Raw genomic sequence first — 15,543 nt, 5'->3', positions numbered from 1 at the left:
ACATTGGTACGGTTCAGATTTTAATTACTTAATAGCTCACTTTTGGACAAAAAGGTTAAAAAAAGCCCCTTGCAGTATAACAAAGACAGACATGATTTATTCTATGCCACTGCCTTTATTGCCATTACATAACACTGACACATGAAATACTTCCACTCCCGAGGATGTGACCGCCCCCTCTCGTGCTTCCCAAGCTAAATATACTCAGCAGCATGCACGCAGCCACATGGGGTTGTGTTTGTTGTGAATATTTTCATTACTATTTGACCACGGTCTTCAAAGAAAAATCAACTAGTCACATGATTCTGTCGTAAGGATGTACGAGCCCAGTCACAGAATGAGTGTACTTGCAAACTATTAGTCATCACCGACACATTTCAAACACAGAAAATCAAAATAATCCAAAACCACGCTGTATCAGTGTGCATAATGAAGACATGTCATCTAATTAATGGGAATGCTCCTCTCGCAAGTAGTTAATGACAGACACCATTTCTCAAAATAATCAGAAGGACTGGAAATAGTCAAAGCGTAGCAGGAGTTAGCACAGTGAATGTCCAAATGTGAGTAGGACCAAAGATACCTGAACATCAGGGCTCAGTTTTCTTGACCACTGTCCGTATATCATGTGTCGTGTGAGCGTTCAGAGTGGTCCTGTTGGGGGTCACACTGGGGGTCCTCAGCCACTTTGACAGCATGCAAGGCATAGTTGATGGCAGTGCTGTTAGTCACACTCCAGGCTCCTGATGCTGGATTATACAGCATCCCTTGGACTGACTGCACTGAGAAACCATCTGATGGAAGACCATGTGAGATGTGGGTGGAAGTAGACTATGTACAGAGCACTACACAGTGCATACTCTTAAGTTGAACACTACTGAATAGGACAATTTGGAGTTGGTTTCAACTATAAATCATTTGGGAGAAAATATGCACAAAGAGTTGGAGTTCAAAACATCATAATGCATAGACTGTATATATACACACACACACACACACACACACACACACACACACACACACACACACACACACACACACACACACACACACACACACACACACACACACACACATATATATATATATATAAAATAATAATCCAAGTATCAAAGGATGATTTAACATTTTCAATATTGAGAGAAGAATACACAAATGTACTTTTGAATTTAGAGATCCCAATGTCACTTAACTTATTTTTACACTTGTGTGACAATAAAGTTATTTAATGACCCGCAGAAACCTTGCAAAACCTCTCTCTACACCAAAAATAGGTTTCAGAGTAGAGACAGGTTGACCCTGGAGCAGATTATTGCTATTATATTTGAAATTGGTTTCAAATCAGAGGTATAGAATAGAATGGGTTTGACCTTAAGGGTCCTATTGTATTTTGAGTACAATATACAATGATATGCCATTAACAATATTACAAACAAGAGAATTGTAATTATTAACCATCTAATTTAGTGTCCGGTGTAGAGCTGCAGCTATCGATTATTTTAGTAATCTATTAGTTTGTTCAATTAATCAAATAATCAGATAGAACACACTTTATAGCCTCAATATGTATTTTCAGGAAAATAGTTGAAATAAACACATTTTCCGCTCGCCATATCGTTGACCTTTTTTTTTTCTTCTAATAAATGCACATCATCCATTTTAACGTGTGCATTAAAAAAAAAGATCGCCGCACCCACAAACCACCCGTGCAGAAACTCTCAGTGTATACGAAGAGTTTATCAATTTTTCTAACGATTAATTTAAGCAACATAATCTGTCAATCTAAGCTTTTTTGTAATCGATTAATCATTGCAGCCCTAATCGGGTTAAAGATACATGTATAGAAATATATTTTGGTGTGATTAAATACATTTCCATAATACAAAAAGCAACAAGATGAAGAGCATAACCAAGCATATTCTTTCTATACATTTGAATTTGATTGTATATTTGCTATCGATATAAGGACATAACCACTGCATAGCTTGTTTTAATTATACGGATATGCACTTTCAGTTGTTTTCTAACAAAATGGTTATTGACTATACATTGCATCCTCCATTTTGTCAGTTAAACACATTTTAACAGCTGATAAAATAAATATTAAAATGTAACAAGCAGATGCAAAATAAACAGATAAATACTGTACATTATGGTTAAAAAAATAAAACGTACATTTAGTTATCTGCAGTTTATTTGACACTGCTAGCAACTTACTGGACTCTAGATGGCGCTCCAGATCTACAGGGCTGATGAACTTTTCCCAGTCGTGTGTCCCGCTGGGAACGATGCTCAGAAGCTGCTCGGCTACAACGATTGCCAGCACGTAGGATAGGTTGGTTTTATTGATGGTGGTGATGAAGAGTGAGCCGCCTGGCTGCATTGGAAAACATCAACACTTTTGTTGGAAGTGCTCCAGTATTTTCTCTATTTGCATCAGTCTTCATGCTGATGTGAAACAGTGTTGCAAGAAGGATGCATACAATATAACAAGGGTGAAATCTGGTGGCAATAGTAAGTAAGCGGTTTTCGTCACAACCTTACACTCAGTGTTTCTTAAACCATTTTGGACAGCGAGGGCTAACAAAAAATATCTGTTCCTCAGCTGTGGGCCGCAGCGGTATTCGGTTGTAAATACACTTTTCCACCACTTGTGGCAGCAATAAAACAAACAGAAGAAGTATGGCGCTAAAGTCATAGAGAGGGTTCCTCAAGCGCAAAAATTATGACTAAAGTAGTGAAACTGAATGATCATTGGCACTTTAATTTTATTGACAGTTTATTTAAGAAACAAATGTTATTAATTTTTATGAATTTAGTTCCAATTCATTGATTAATAAATAGCTTAATTAGATGTAAAATTATTTTTCATTGATTAATATATTTTTTCAATCAACCTGACCTAAGCCTTTATAATAATATTTGTGATTAATACAGGTAAACTAAGTAAGTTAGATATAATTATTAAATACGAATAAAATCAAGGGTAATGTTTACTAATTCAAAGTTAATATTTTTTGGCCCTTCTGTAGTGGAAATGTTGGGTCCCGAGGTCTAAAAGGTTAAAAGCCCCTGCTGTAAGTGACACACAAACCTACTATTTAATACTGAACAGAACTCATTTCAGTGCTGATTTACTGCTTTCACAAAATCTTTTCCTAGCTTCAGTGCAATGTAAAACTTTGCAAAATGTATGCTAGCTTATTCCCATTGAGGCAAACTAGCGCCATGTGCCACATATGTACATAGAGACACTTGGATATAGAAAAATATCTGACATGAGGCAGCAGCTGGAAGAAAAACACACACCTTCAGTACTTGGCGGCAGCAGAAGGCGAACGTTTCCAGGTCGGCCAGATGTTCCACCACCTCGGATGCTACGACGGCATCGAACGAACCGGCTTCCCGCGCCGCCTCGCCTCCAGCCCCATCTGCACAGAGCTCCTCCAGGGCACATGCTCTATAGCTTACCCGCTCGCTAAGATCAGGGTCATATGACGAATGCAGCTGTGCCGTGCCAATGCTGTCTTCCACTGGGTCTATACCCAACACACTGGCTCCCAGGCGACCCAGGGGCTGGCGAAATGTGACACAGGAGAGAGAGATATTATTGATATTATTAGTAGGCAAAAGTTTGCATGTCTCAGGGAAAAACAAACATTTTGTATATACACCCTGAATTGTTCTCCTGTCGCTGGGGTGTATCCCAACAAACCTGAAGTATGATTTGATTTAGCCTAAGATGGGTAAACTGCAGAACAGCTGATTTGAGTTATTTCAATCAATCCTGAGTGTGTTAACCCTAAATTAGGACAACAATAAAAAGCCATGATTAATGGAGCACTGATAGTACGATCCACCATAGGCCATCTTTCTTTACCTCACTGGAATTGAAAGTATTAATGTGTGTTTATGTGAGTATGATTTTTTTTTCTCAAGTAATACTATAAAATAATATTGGACTGAAGTGAAAGATCATTACTGAGTGAGTCAATGAGAATATTTGAATGCAGTAATCTAACATTAAGTCATGTTTTCTTATTAGCCCACAGGTTGATATATGTGAAAGATGTAATGTGGGTGCAATTCCACTGGTAAAAACGCACATTGATAGATACATTATTGAACCAGAGGGAAATTCAAAGGTAAAGGCAGCTGAAAATAATATACAGTATTTGTTTTAAATACGTATATTTGAAAATTAAAGTCAATGCAAAGTGAATATCGTTTTTTTCTAAGCAGGTATTTTCTGTTAGACCAATTTGCTAATCATGACTTATAATGCACTGAAATATGATATATACTTCTTGAAATGAGAACGTTTGTTGGTAGGTTATTTTGCTTATTGTAAGTAATATAGCACATATCAGTTCTAGAATAACGAAATACAAGAAAATCTACTTTTTATTTTTTTCCCAAATAGTTTACAATTTAATTATGACTAAAACAGATCCTTTAAATTCAAGGCTAAAAAAGTTTTACTTTTTTTTCAAAAAATTTCATGTTAGACCAATTAATAACATCTGTACACACGCACAATACTTAAGACCTTTAGCATATTAATATGTGGATTTAAATTATGTAAACAATGTACTAATACGATCAAGTTTAATAAACTGTTCAGTCTCAGTGTTTACAAAGTACAAGGAAAAATAATCCTGATAAACCACCTGAACTTTTTTTTTTTAAATGAGAAAATATTATTCATCTCATAATGTGAACCAAAAATTATTTAACTCTATTTTTGAGAACTTTATTTATTGGTATTTATGTATTGAATAATTATCTACATACTCATTTGTGTTTTTATCTGCTGATTTATTAATTCATTGTTGTGTTACAGAATGAGTAGTGACAAATGTATTAGTAATTGCTATGATACAAAAAGGGGTAGAATTAAATAAGCTGTGCTTATTTCTACACCTTTTCGGACATACTTTAATGAGAAACTGTAATTACGTGATGTATCATATAGTAATTGTATGCATGTTCGGAATAAACTCACACCATAACCAGTTTATATAAAATCAATGATTTTTATTTATTGACTAACCAGACAATTTTTGACCAGTCCTATATAATGATAGTACTGTAAAGCGAACTAACTATGGCCCCAAAATCCTCTGCGGAAAAAAGGGTTTATGAATCGACTCTGTTTAGACATCTACTGGGTTACGAAGTAACAAAAAATGAAATCAAATTTCACGTCTGACAGTTTGCGTCAGAATGGAGGAGTCATGAAAATAACATACGGTTTTGTTTACAGAGTAAGTTACCATGGTAACTGACTAAATTTGACTTATCTCTGTCTGAAATGGAAAAACCTGAATTTCCCTTAGTTCAGGTTTTACATAGTCAGGGTTTTCAATTAACCGGCTCTCTGGAATACCCCCATTTCCTAATGTGTTTCCAAATGCAATCAAATTGGAAGAAACCAGCAGTGAAGGCGTTAAATTTAGCTTCTGGCACGGGCACATGATCTCCTGATTATCAATAACAATGTTGCAGATCATATTGAATTGCATTTATTTATTGTTCCTATCAAAAAATAGGCACAACTAAGTTGCTAAAATATGTAAACTGTTTGCCATAATAAATTAGGAATTAAAAGACTGCCAAAACGAGAGGCGAAACCTCCTGTTATACCTGGTGCCACATCATAAGTCTGTGATTAAGAAGACTCTTGAAGGTACAAGAGACTATGATGGTAACAGTGTCTTAACGCTGTTGACACCTACAGTACAGGCAATTTGGGGTCTTAAAATAATTTAATATTGCTGCCCAAATATGCACTTTAAAATAGCAAAGGCACATTAGCCCCCAGTGGAGCGATTTAAATGCATTTGTAGTGCCCCCTTGTGGACCAAAGCCATGCATGCAGCCCAGTGTGCAGAACTGCACCAGCTTGCCCGAGGCCAGCATCTCTTCTAAAGCTGATGCTCTCTGATGGGTGACAAAAACCTCCAGACACACGTTCCCAGTTGCATTCCTCACAGACCAACTTTGCGGCTTTCTCCTGTGTCACCATGTAAATGACAGCCTGTGTGAGCCGCAGTAAATACAGGACCTGATTTTGTCTTCTCCAATCACAAAGTGCAGCTGGTATGTCCTCAGTGTGGATGAAAGCTGAGACAGGATCTCTGTCTTGGCTGAGCAGCTAACCATACTAACAAACTATAAACAAGTGTAAACGACTGACTGTCCACTCTACCAAACGGAGACCAGTCAAGTCAACACAGATTATGAATTGTCAGACGATGCTGATGTTTTTCTGCTGCACGTGAGGGCTGCAAGCAAGTTCTCACACTGTAACAAAGATTTGTTTTGTAGGGAAGACAATTTGATGTGAAAGGAAGTCATTTAAACAATTGTGTGGGAGGATGGAACGTTACATGCTTCTTTCGCTTGTCCTTTTAATGCCAATACAGCATTTTGCCCCCTCCCGCACACACACACACATTCAACACCCGACAAATCTTACGGAATCACCAGTCTTGGAGGATGTTTATCAGTTTTTTCATTTTGTACAAAAAATTTTTAAAAAATCAGATAACAGACATCACACAACTATAGTAATTTCAAAAGGCAACCTTCCGGCTTTAAGAAACAGTAAATTAAATATAAATTGTGGTCGTTGGTAATAGTTTATTTTTAGATCAAGCAGAGTCAATCTTGCTCCAACTTTCTCTGATTGCTGTTGTCAGATCAGCGTTGCAAGTTGGAGTCTAGTCATGGACCATTCTTTTAAATTTCCACTTTAGATTTAAGTTGGATTGATATCCGGACTATTTGCAGGCCATTGCACTGACCTTATGTATCTTTCTTCAAGGAAAGTTTTTCCAGTTTTTGCTCTATGATGAGATGCATTATCATTTTTTAAAAATGATGCCATTATCCCCAAACATCCTTTTGATTGAATGAATAAAAAATGTGTCCAAAATGCCAATGGAAACTTGTGCATTTATCAAAGATGTAATGTGCCATTACCTGACATGTAGCCTCGTAGCACCAATAACTGTGGAAATTTGCATGTTTTCTTTAGGCAGTCATCTTCATTAATCTCATTGGAACGGCACCAAACAAAAGTTGCAACGTCATCACTTTGCCCAATGCAGATTTGCGATTCCAGCCATCGATCCATCCATTACTGAATATGACTTTCATCCAGTCATCCATTGTACACTATCACTTTTCCTTAGCCCATTGTAATTTTCTTGTTTTCTCTTTAGATGTTAATGATGGCTTTCGTGTAGCTTTTCTACATTTAAAACCCATTCCCTTCAGGCGGTTTCTTACAGTTTGGTCACAGACCGTGACTCCAATTTCTCACCATTTGTTGTTCATTTGTTTTGCTCTGCATTTTTGTTTTTAAGCTTGACATTTTCTGTCTTGACACTTTGAGGTCTTCCATTCTACCAGTATGCTTGCCTTTTACAACCTACTCATGCTGTTTGTATTGCTGCAGATTTTTGAAACAGCTGACTGTGAACAATGAACATCTTTTGCAACATTGCGTTAGGGCTGTGCGGTTTAGCGGTATATTTTAGAAAGCAGTATATATTTGAGACAATACCGCCATACAGGTATCTTTGGATGTGCCTTTGTTACGGTCGCTTGCGCTTCTCTGCGCCTGACATGCGAAGCACACCTTTGGCTCACCCACGCCCCTTGCGTGTTTACAGGGGCTTCTCTGACACACCATGAGGCTGCATGTCAAACTTTTTTCTTTAAAGATGGCGACGCGGTGCAAACTTCTCGATTCCCGAGTGATGCAATGCTTTGGTCAGCGACTGCATTTGGCTATTTGTGAGTGACTACAGCTATATTTAAACAATTTGCTTGAGAACCTCTCTCTCTACTTTTAACGACTTTATCACTAATTTCATCTGTTTATGTTGTTCACTTCTGTCAGTGACTTAGCACATACAGTAAGCTAACAATAGCTCCTTTACTGCTCACGCAGTGTATAAAATGTTTAGCTACAACTCTGTTTAAAACTGCCTCTCCCCATAGCCCGCGCGCACTAAGCAAAAAAGTCATTTTAAGCTAGCAGCTTTTAACACAGTGAGTGAGCTCCATCTATCCATGTGCACAAGCGTGAGGCTACAACGTAATGTACAAAATGAATGAAAATTGCTTTGAAATACTAATGGCTAACTAATTACTTTATATAGTCATTCACATCGACGTCCCTTGTGTGGGCCCTGTGCCGAAGATGTCGTTGTGACTTGTGCAGCCCTTTGAGACTTTTGTGATTTAGGGCTATATAAATAAACATTGATTGATTGATTGATTGATTTATATGCATAAACAACACATTATGTTACTAATTACAACTAAAATAATCTGAGTACTTTCAACACTGGTTATCTAACCTTAAAACACTTCGGCGACCTTAAGTACCTTGCACGTTTTTTTAAGATACTGGTATATACACCGTATAACGCAATTTAGACTAAAAATACCACTGTATCAGTTTTGGTCCATATAGCCCAGCCCTACATTGTGTGATTTACCTTCTTGAAAAAGTTTGAGAATCCTCTTCTTTGTTACAATTGCCATCTCTCGTGTGGGAGTCATGAGTCATGTCAATCCACCTGATGCAACAGCTCTCCTTTTTAACTGCAGTCTAATGAACATACTTAATCTAATTCAGGTATTAACTTTGCAAAAAAAAAAATTACAGGGTGATTCGATATTTTCTTCAGAATCAAGTGATTCCATTTTCGCCACTATGCTTATATAAAAATGAAACTGTTATTGATTTTCACTCTTTATTTCCTTGATTTGTTTTAGTGTTTCTTAAAGCCAGAAAGTTGCCATTTGAAATTATTATAGTTTTGTTTCATCGCTGTTATCGTTTTTTTTCCTACAAAATTAAACAACTGAAGGTACATCATTCAAGTCTGGCGATTCTATATTTTTATTTGCCAAGAGTCGTATATACGAGAACAGACAAATGATTACCTCAGTGAGCAGACCGCCCCCACAGCCAACATCCAGTAGGCGCAGTCCAGCCAGTGGCCTCCCAGGATGATTCGATTTGTGGACATTCAGCAGATTATCCCTGACCAGCAAAATAGATGAATGTTTGTTTTTAATTTAGTCAGATTTTGTCCACACAGAAACTTTCACCGGAAATGACAGTAGGATTGCTCGTTTGCAATAAAACAGTTGTTTTTCTCACTACGATAGGGCGAAACCATCCTTGCACAGGCACACCCTCCTGGTTTTGGAGTATAAACATCTGGGGTTATGGCACCAGTCGCTAGACTACATCTAACCAATCTAAGTCTATGAGCACAAACTGATGAAGCCTATTCGGATGAGAGGCGAAACGTCTTCCAAGACAAACTAAGCAGTCCAGCTGTGATCGATTGAAAGCCCTGAGATTACAATGACCTGGATGAATGAGAACATTCATACACATGATTAATTAATTATCTCCACAGTCAAACAAGAAAACTCATACTTTGAAGTCTGAAGTGTGCAGTTTGTGTAAAACTTAAAGCTCTGCTGGGGTATAAGATTTTTGGTGCAAAAAAAGCAAAACATTTTCGTAATTACAGACGGTAACTAGCTCAGAAGGGCACCACTAGAAAGGTAAAGATAATCTAATAACTACATGTGTGTGAATATCGTCTGAGCAGAACAACAAATAATATACCGGTAAGTGGTTACAATATTTCCTGTTACCTCTAAATGAGGAGTGCTCCCAAATGTGCATTGGCTTATTATAAAAACAAGTACCACAGCCGCATTAACTGTATCACAGTAAGAATGTCAGAACAGCAACAGTAGGGGTAAAGCTGCATCTTATTCAGACACGCCCTGAGGGTAGAGACACATCAGGAAAATCAGCCCCACTGAAGACATAGGCACACTGGCACTGGATATGTCACACTGTCACCATCAGCACACATCAACAGCACCAATGGGACCACAATGGGGGAGGAGGAGAGCAGCTATATTCTCCCTGCCGGATGGATTAAGTAATGTTTATCATGCTTTTCCATAACAACAGATCTTATCAATCAAAACGGGCTAAGCCAGCCCCCTCCAAAAAATATGCACACATATGCAATGCTGGGGCAACGCAAATGCTATTGGCTGAAAAAGTGCTGAAGTGTGGAGGAATTCTGTCACTTTTAATTTAATTTATTTGGGTTAGGAAAAGGGTTGGCACTAACGCGTTACAAAGTAACGCGTTACCGTAACGCCGTTAGTTTCGGCGGTAACTAGTAATCTAACGTGTTATTTTTTATATTCAGTAACTCCGTTACCGTTACTACATAAAAAAATAACATAAAATAACGCAGTATCGGCTAGAAACAGAAGATCTGAGTGTGTTTTATTGCAGCGCTGCGGTGTTGTAAGGAAAAGAAAAGGCGTGCTTTGTGTTGGTGGGGGCGGGGGGCTCTCTCCCATACCGTAGTTGAAGAGTGCAGGGGAGACATTCATCCAGGGCCTATGTACTTCGGGGCTAACAACCTTCACTTTACCAGGCAGTGGGTCTTTACAGCTGAGGGTGAAGGACGAGGCCGGCGGTTTGTTGCAACTTTGTGACTTTATTGGTGTCTTGCACGCAGCCATCCACCAAGCTAGATCACCTGCATGCACTCACTGTTGCCGCTCGCTCACTTCTCTCGCCCACTCACTCACTGACGTCACTCACCTCACATGCTGTCATATCTTAAAGGCCTACTGAAATGAAATTTTCTTATTTAAACGGGGATAGCAGATCCATTCTATGTGTCATACTTGATCATTTCGCGATATTGCCATATTTTTGCTGAAAGGATTTAGTAGAGAACATCCACGATAAAGTTCGCAACTTTTGGTCGCTGATTAAAAAAAAGCCTTGCCTGTACCGGAAGTAGCGTGACGTCGCAAGTTGAAGGGCTCCTCACATTTCCCCATTGTTTACACCAGCAGTGAGAGCGATTCGGGCAGTGAGAGCGATTCGGGCCGAGAAAGCGACGATTACCCCATTAATTTGAGCGAGAATGAAAGTTTCGTGGATGAGGAACGTGAGAGTAAAGGACTAGAGGGCAGTGCAGGACGTATCTTTTTTCGCTCTGACCGTAACTTAGGTACAAGGGCTCATTGGATTCCACACTTTCTCCTTTTTCTATTGTGGATCACAGATTTGTATTTTAAACCACCTCGGATACTATATTCTCTTGAAAATGAGAGTCGAGAACGCGAAATGGACATTCACAGTGACTTTTATCCCCACGACAATACATCGGCGAAGCACTTTAGCTACGGAGCTAACGTGATAGTATCGTGCTTAAATGCAGATAAAAACAAAAGAAATAAGCCCCTGACTGGAAGGATAGACAGAAGATCAACAATACTACCAAACTCTGGACCTGTAACCACACGGTTAATGCTGTACCGCCTGGCAAAGCCAAGCAATGCTGTTGCTAACGACGCCATTGAAGCTAACTTAGCTACGGGACCTCGACAGAGCTATGCTAAAAACATTAGCTATCCACCTACGCCAGCCCTAATCTGCTCATCAACACCCGTGCTCACCTGCGTTCCAGCGATCGACGGCGCGACGAAGGACTTCACCCGATCATCGATGTGGTCGGAGGCTAGCGTCGGATAGCGCGTCTGCTATCCAACTCAAAGTCCTCCTGGTTGTGTTGCTGCAGCCAGCCGCTAACACACCGATCCCTTCTTTGCAGTCTTCATTGTTCATTAAACAAATTGCAAAAGATTCACCAACACAGATGTCCAGGATACTGTGGAATTACAGAGCTTTTTGTATTGGGATACAATGTGTCCCAATACTTCCGCTTCAACCATTGACGTCACGCACAAACGTCATCATACCTAGAAGTTTCCCGGGAAATTTAAAATTGCACTTTATAAGTTAACCCGGCCGTATTGGCATGTGTTGTAATGTTAAGATTTCATCATTGATATATAAACTATCAGACTGCGTGGTCGGTAGTAGTGGGTTTCAGTAGGCCTTTAAAGGGCCACACATACGCTACTCTCATAACAACTAACAAGACATCATGGCGAAGCCAGAAGTCGAGTTTTTTTAATATGGAGACATTCTCAATACTTTTCTTTTGTAGAGCACAAAGAAAAGAACATTTTAGTTCAATGTAAGTTGTGTCTTGGATCAAAGATCCCATGTACTTAAAGTGCCAATGATTGCCACCCGCACACTAGGTGTGGCGAAATTATTCTTTGCATTTGACCCATCACCCTTGATCACCCCCTGGGAGGTGAGGGGAGCAGTGAGCAGCAGCAGTTACCACGCCAGGGAATACTGCCCAAAACAGCAATTAAAATCTGCTGAAACAGCTACATAAGCAACATGCTTCGACGAAGCTAGTAAAAAGAGACAAACTCCGATGCCACTTCAGCTCCACTTAAGGATTTTAACAGAGGGACTGCTAGCCAGGACAACATTGATAGAGCCATTGCAGCGTGTGTGCTAGAAGACATGCAGGCTATTTCTACAGTGGAGTCACCCGCTTTCAGGCAGCTAATTAGCATGATACCGGCGTCAAACAGCAAATGGCACGGAAAACATGTTCCAAGTACCTGGACAGTGAGTACATAAACATGGAAAGCGAGCTAAAGAAAACACTCCAAACTCTGCCTCTGCTCATCATTCAGCACTGAAGGTATACACTCTGTCAATTCTCTTATATACTATTTCATTCTAAACTTCTAGAGTGTTTGATTATCACATCACTCTAAATGTATAGACTATAAAGTTCACAAACATAAAGAGGGATCCTAGTGGGCCAGGGCAATCTTTCCTTATCTCTAAACTAAAACTGGGGAAATGTGTAGAGTGTTCTGGGCTTCAGTACAGTGTTGATCTCCTGAATACATTTTATTTCCGAATTCCTTGAGAGAAAAAAAATGCCTGGTTAGGCTTTGTGTATGTCATGTGTGCCTTCCTTTGGTGAAGCCAGGTTTACAGCTATGCTGTTATTATGCTGTTTGTTACTTATGTATGTTATGTTGCAGCTATTTAAAATAGTTTTGTCAATTTGTTCAGGCCTAAAATACATTGGCCCTTTGAAACATATCTTTGTCTTTGTGTGTTGTATGTAGACCACATTGCTTAGCAGAGTTCAGTGATGCAAATGAATGTCAAGTTGATCAACAGATTGTATTATTCTCCAGTGCAATAACAGTACTGAAATGAAGGCTAAAAGAGCATTAATGGGAGCTTTAAAAAAAAAAAAAAAAAGTAGAAGAAGTAACTAGTTACTTTTCATAGTAACGCATTACTTTTTGGTGTAAGTAACTGATTTAGTAACTGAGTTACTTTTGAAATAAAGTAACTAGTAACTAACTAGTTACTGGTTTTCAGTAACTAACCCAACACTGGTTAGGAATACACCTAATTTCAAAATACTACAAGAACAGAAGGCCCCCGGTTGTGTTTGGATAACCAATACTAGTACTATTACAACTTCAATAAAAAGTACAGTATTTAAACGTATAGGTTGCATAAACACACCTTATAAAAGGCACTCTCAGGTCATTCATGGCATGGAGGGCCTTGAATTCTCCATCTTCATCCCACCATTTGCTGGCCAGTGACTGGAATCGTTTCAGCTCTTCAGGGTCTACTGTAGATTGATGGACCAATCGAGTACTGTGCGGGGAGAAATGGACGGACGTGGGACATTTTTGAACCCCCTAACCAGAGAAAATTATGGTTGGGGGAAAAAAAGGATGTAAAACTCAGGGATCATGTGTTGCAGTCTTGTTTGAAACATTTAAAAATAAAAAATGTAAATTCGTTAATATTGTAAAAAATAATGAACTTAATCATCAAATTAAATCGATTATGTTATGTGTTTAATCGCTATTATTGTTATTATGATTGATAATGCCGTTGCTATTATATATATATTTTAGAATTGTATGTGTATGTATTCTCAATTGCTCTGTACATTTTTATTAAGTATTGCAAAGCTGGGACTGGGTTAGCTCTATTTTCTTTTTTTCTTAACATTCTTTGGGATGTTTTAAACACAATTAGTAGTTAATAAAGCAAGATGGAACAGGGGTTAGTGCATGTGCCTCACAATACGAAGGTCCTGAGTAGTCCCGGGATCTTACTGTGTGGAGTTTGCATGTTCTCCCCGTGACTGCGTGGGTTCCCTCCCACCTCCAAAGACATGCACCTGGGGATAGGTTGATTGGCAACACTAAATGGTCCCTAGTGTGTGAATGTGAGTGTGAATGTTGTCTATCTGTGTTGGCGACTTGTCCAGGGTGTACCCCGCCTTCCGCCCGAATGCAGCTGAGATAGGCTCCAGCACCCCCCGGGACCCCAAAAGGGACAAGCGGTAGAAAATGGATGGATGGATGGTAATAAAAATGTGGTTCTAAATGCAAATAAAGTGTACTTTATAAACTTTAATATTGTATTACCCAGGTTCATTTATTTTATTTCTACATGTCTCTGAGAGACATGTAGAAATAACCTACAGTAATCATCACAAAAGTAGTACCTGTTTCGACAGTGTCGCTGTGTCCGCTCCCCAGCACACCTTCTCTGGAGCCACTGTGAACGACGTTTACACATCGACGTCCAACAGAATCCATTCTGACCAACAGTGGACTGGACAACACCGCATACGGACGCTGACCTGCGACTGTACACGCCTAACATGATGCGGCCAAACTTGTTTGGGAACATAATGTTAGTCTTACACGATTTACGACTACAAATACATTTGACATTAAAGTCAGCTGCTCACTGTGCCCGGGTCATTATTGCTCGACCGGAAACAGCGAGGATCTTTAAGTTCCTGTGGTGGCCAATCTGGAACGGAAATTATAATTCTGCATACTGCGCATGCGTCCTTCAGCCGCCATCTTGGAAGCATATCTACGGTACGCCAGCGAAGACATAATAGTCCATCTTCGCGGTTCATCGGTGGACATTATATAATGTAACACACATATATGTAACACACATATACTGTCCACACTAGTACTATTATTGCATATGTTTTCAACTTTTATTATTGCTACTTACATTCCTTGCAGTGAACTATCTTTATGTATCTTCAGCATTTGTATTTTATTTATGACAGGTGGTAGATATGATTGGATAAATGGATGTTACAAAAGCAACATTATTGAACAGTGGCTGGGTCGTTGCAGGTCACTGCATGGAGCTAATGTAGGCTGACCATATTTTGAAATCCCAAAAAGAGGACACATATATGCGTGCCAAGGCGGGCAGCACGCCAAGGCCGGGACTAGGTGAACATTTGCCAATGATACTCGAACTTGCTTTATAAATAATATATTTATTTAAATAAAGCATTTTTTGTCCTCTGTTGACAGCAGTGTTGGCGCTAGGAATTTTCAAAATGGGGTCCCAGGGACCCCATCAAGTCATAAAAATGGGGTCCCACAGTAAATTTTTGGGGTCCCACTTTTTTGTAAGCGTTTTGAAAACAAATGATAAACGTATGCATTATCCTGTTATATCTCACATTCTATATTGTGTTTTGGAAAAAGGTTGTCATAAACGTT

The 15,543-nt window shown here is 39.1% G+C and overlaps 1 protein-coding gene across 1 annotated transcript; it reads right to left on the bottom strand.

The window, feature by feature from the left end:
* Positions 1-7: 7 nt before the first annotated feature.
* Positions 8-14,822, bottom strand: coq3 (coenzyme Q3 methyltransferase). The gene is made up of 6 exons (XM_062063623.1): positions 14,508-14,822; positions 13,505-13,642; positions 8,968-9,067; positions 3,310-3,576; positions 2,218-2,377; positions 8-794 (listed from the first exon to the last, which is right to left on the bottom strand). Exons 1-6 carry the CDS (start codon positions 14,693-14,695, stop codon positions 625-627), a joined length of 1,023 nt encoding a protein of 340 aa, XP_061919607.1. The 5' UTR covers positions 14,696-14,822; the 3' UTR covers positions 8-624.
* Positions 14,823-15,543: the final 721 nt, after the last annotated feature.

Source organism: Entelurus aequoreus, linkage group LG11 (assembly GCF_033978785.1).
Source record: "Entelurus aequoreus isolate RoL-2023_Sb linkage group LG11, RoL_Eaeq_v1.1, whole genome shotgun sequence".
In the NCBI taxonomy this organism is placed as follows: domain Eukaryota; kingdom Metazoa; phylum Chordata; class Actinopteri; order Syngnathiformes; family Syngnathidae; genus Entelurus; species Entelurus aequoreus.
The sequence above is the reverse complement of the archived record's forward strand: the minus strand, read 5'-3'. Positions and strand labels throughout refer to the sequence as shown.

What these genes read in the sequence shown, in the direction of transcription:
- coq3 (XM_062063623.1), bottom strand. Translation starts at nt 14,695, where the DNA reads ATGTTCCCAAACAAGTTTGGCCGCATCATGTTAGGCGTGTACAGTCGC. An exon ending in CAGCGACACTGTCGAAACAG is followed by an intron (nt 13,643 to 14,507) that starts GTACTACTTTTG and finishes CTCCCCGCACAG; the next exon opens with TACTCGATTGGTCCATCAAT. An exon ending in GCTGCCGCCAAGTACTGAAG is followed by an intron (nt 2,378 to 3,309) that starts GTGTGTGTTTTT and finishes TTTCCAATGCAG; the next exon opens with CCAGGCGGCTCACTCTTCAT.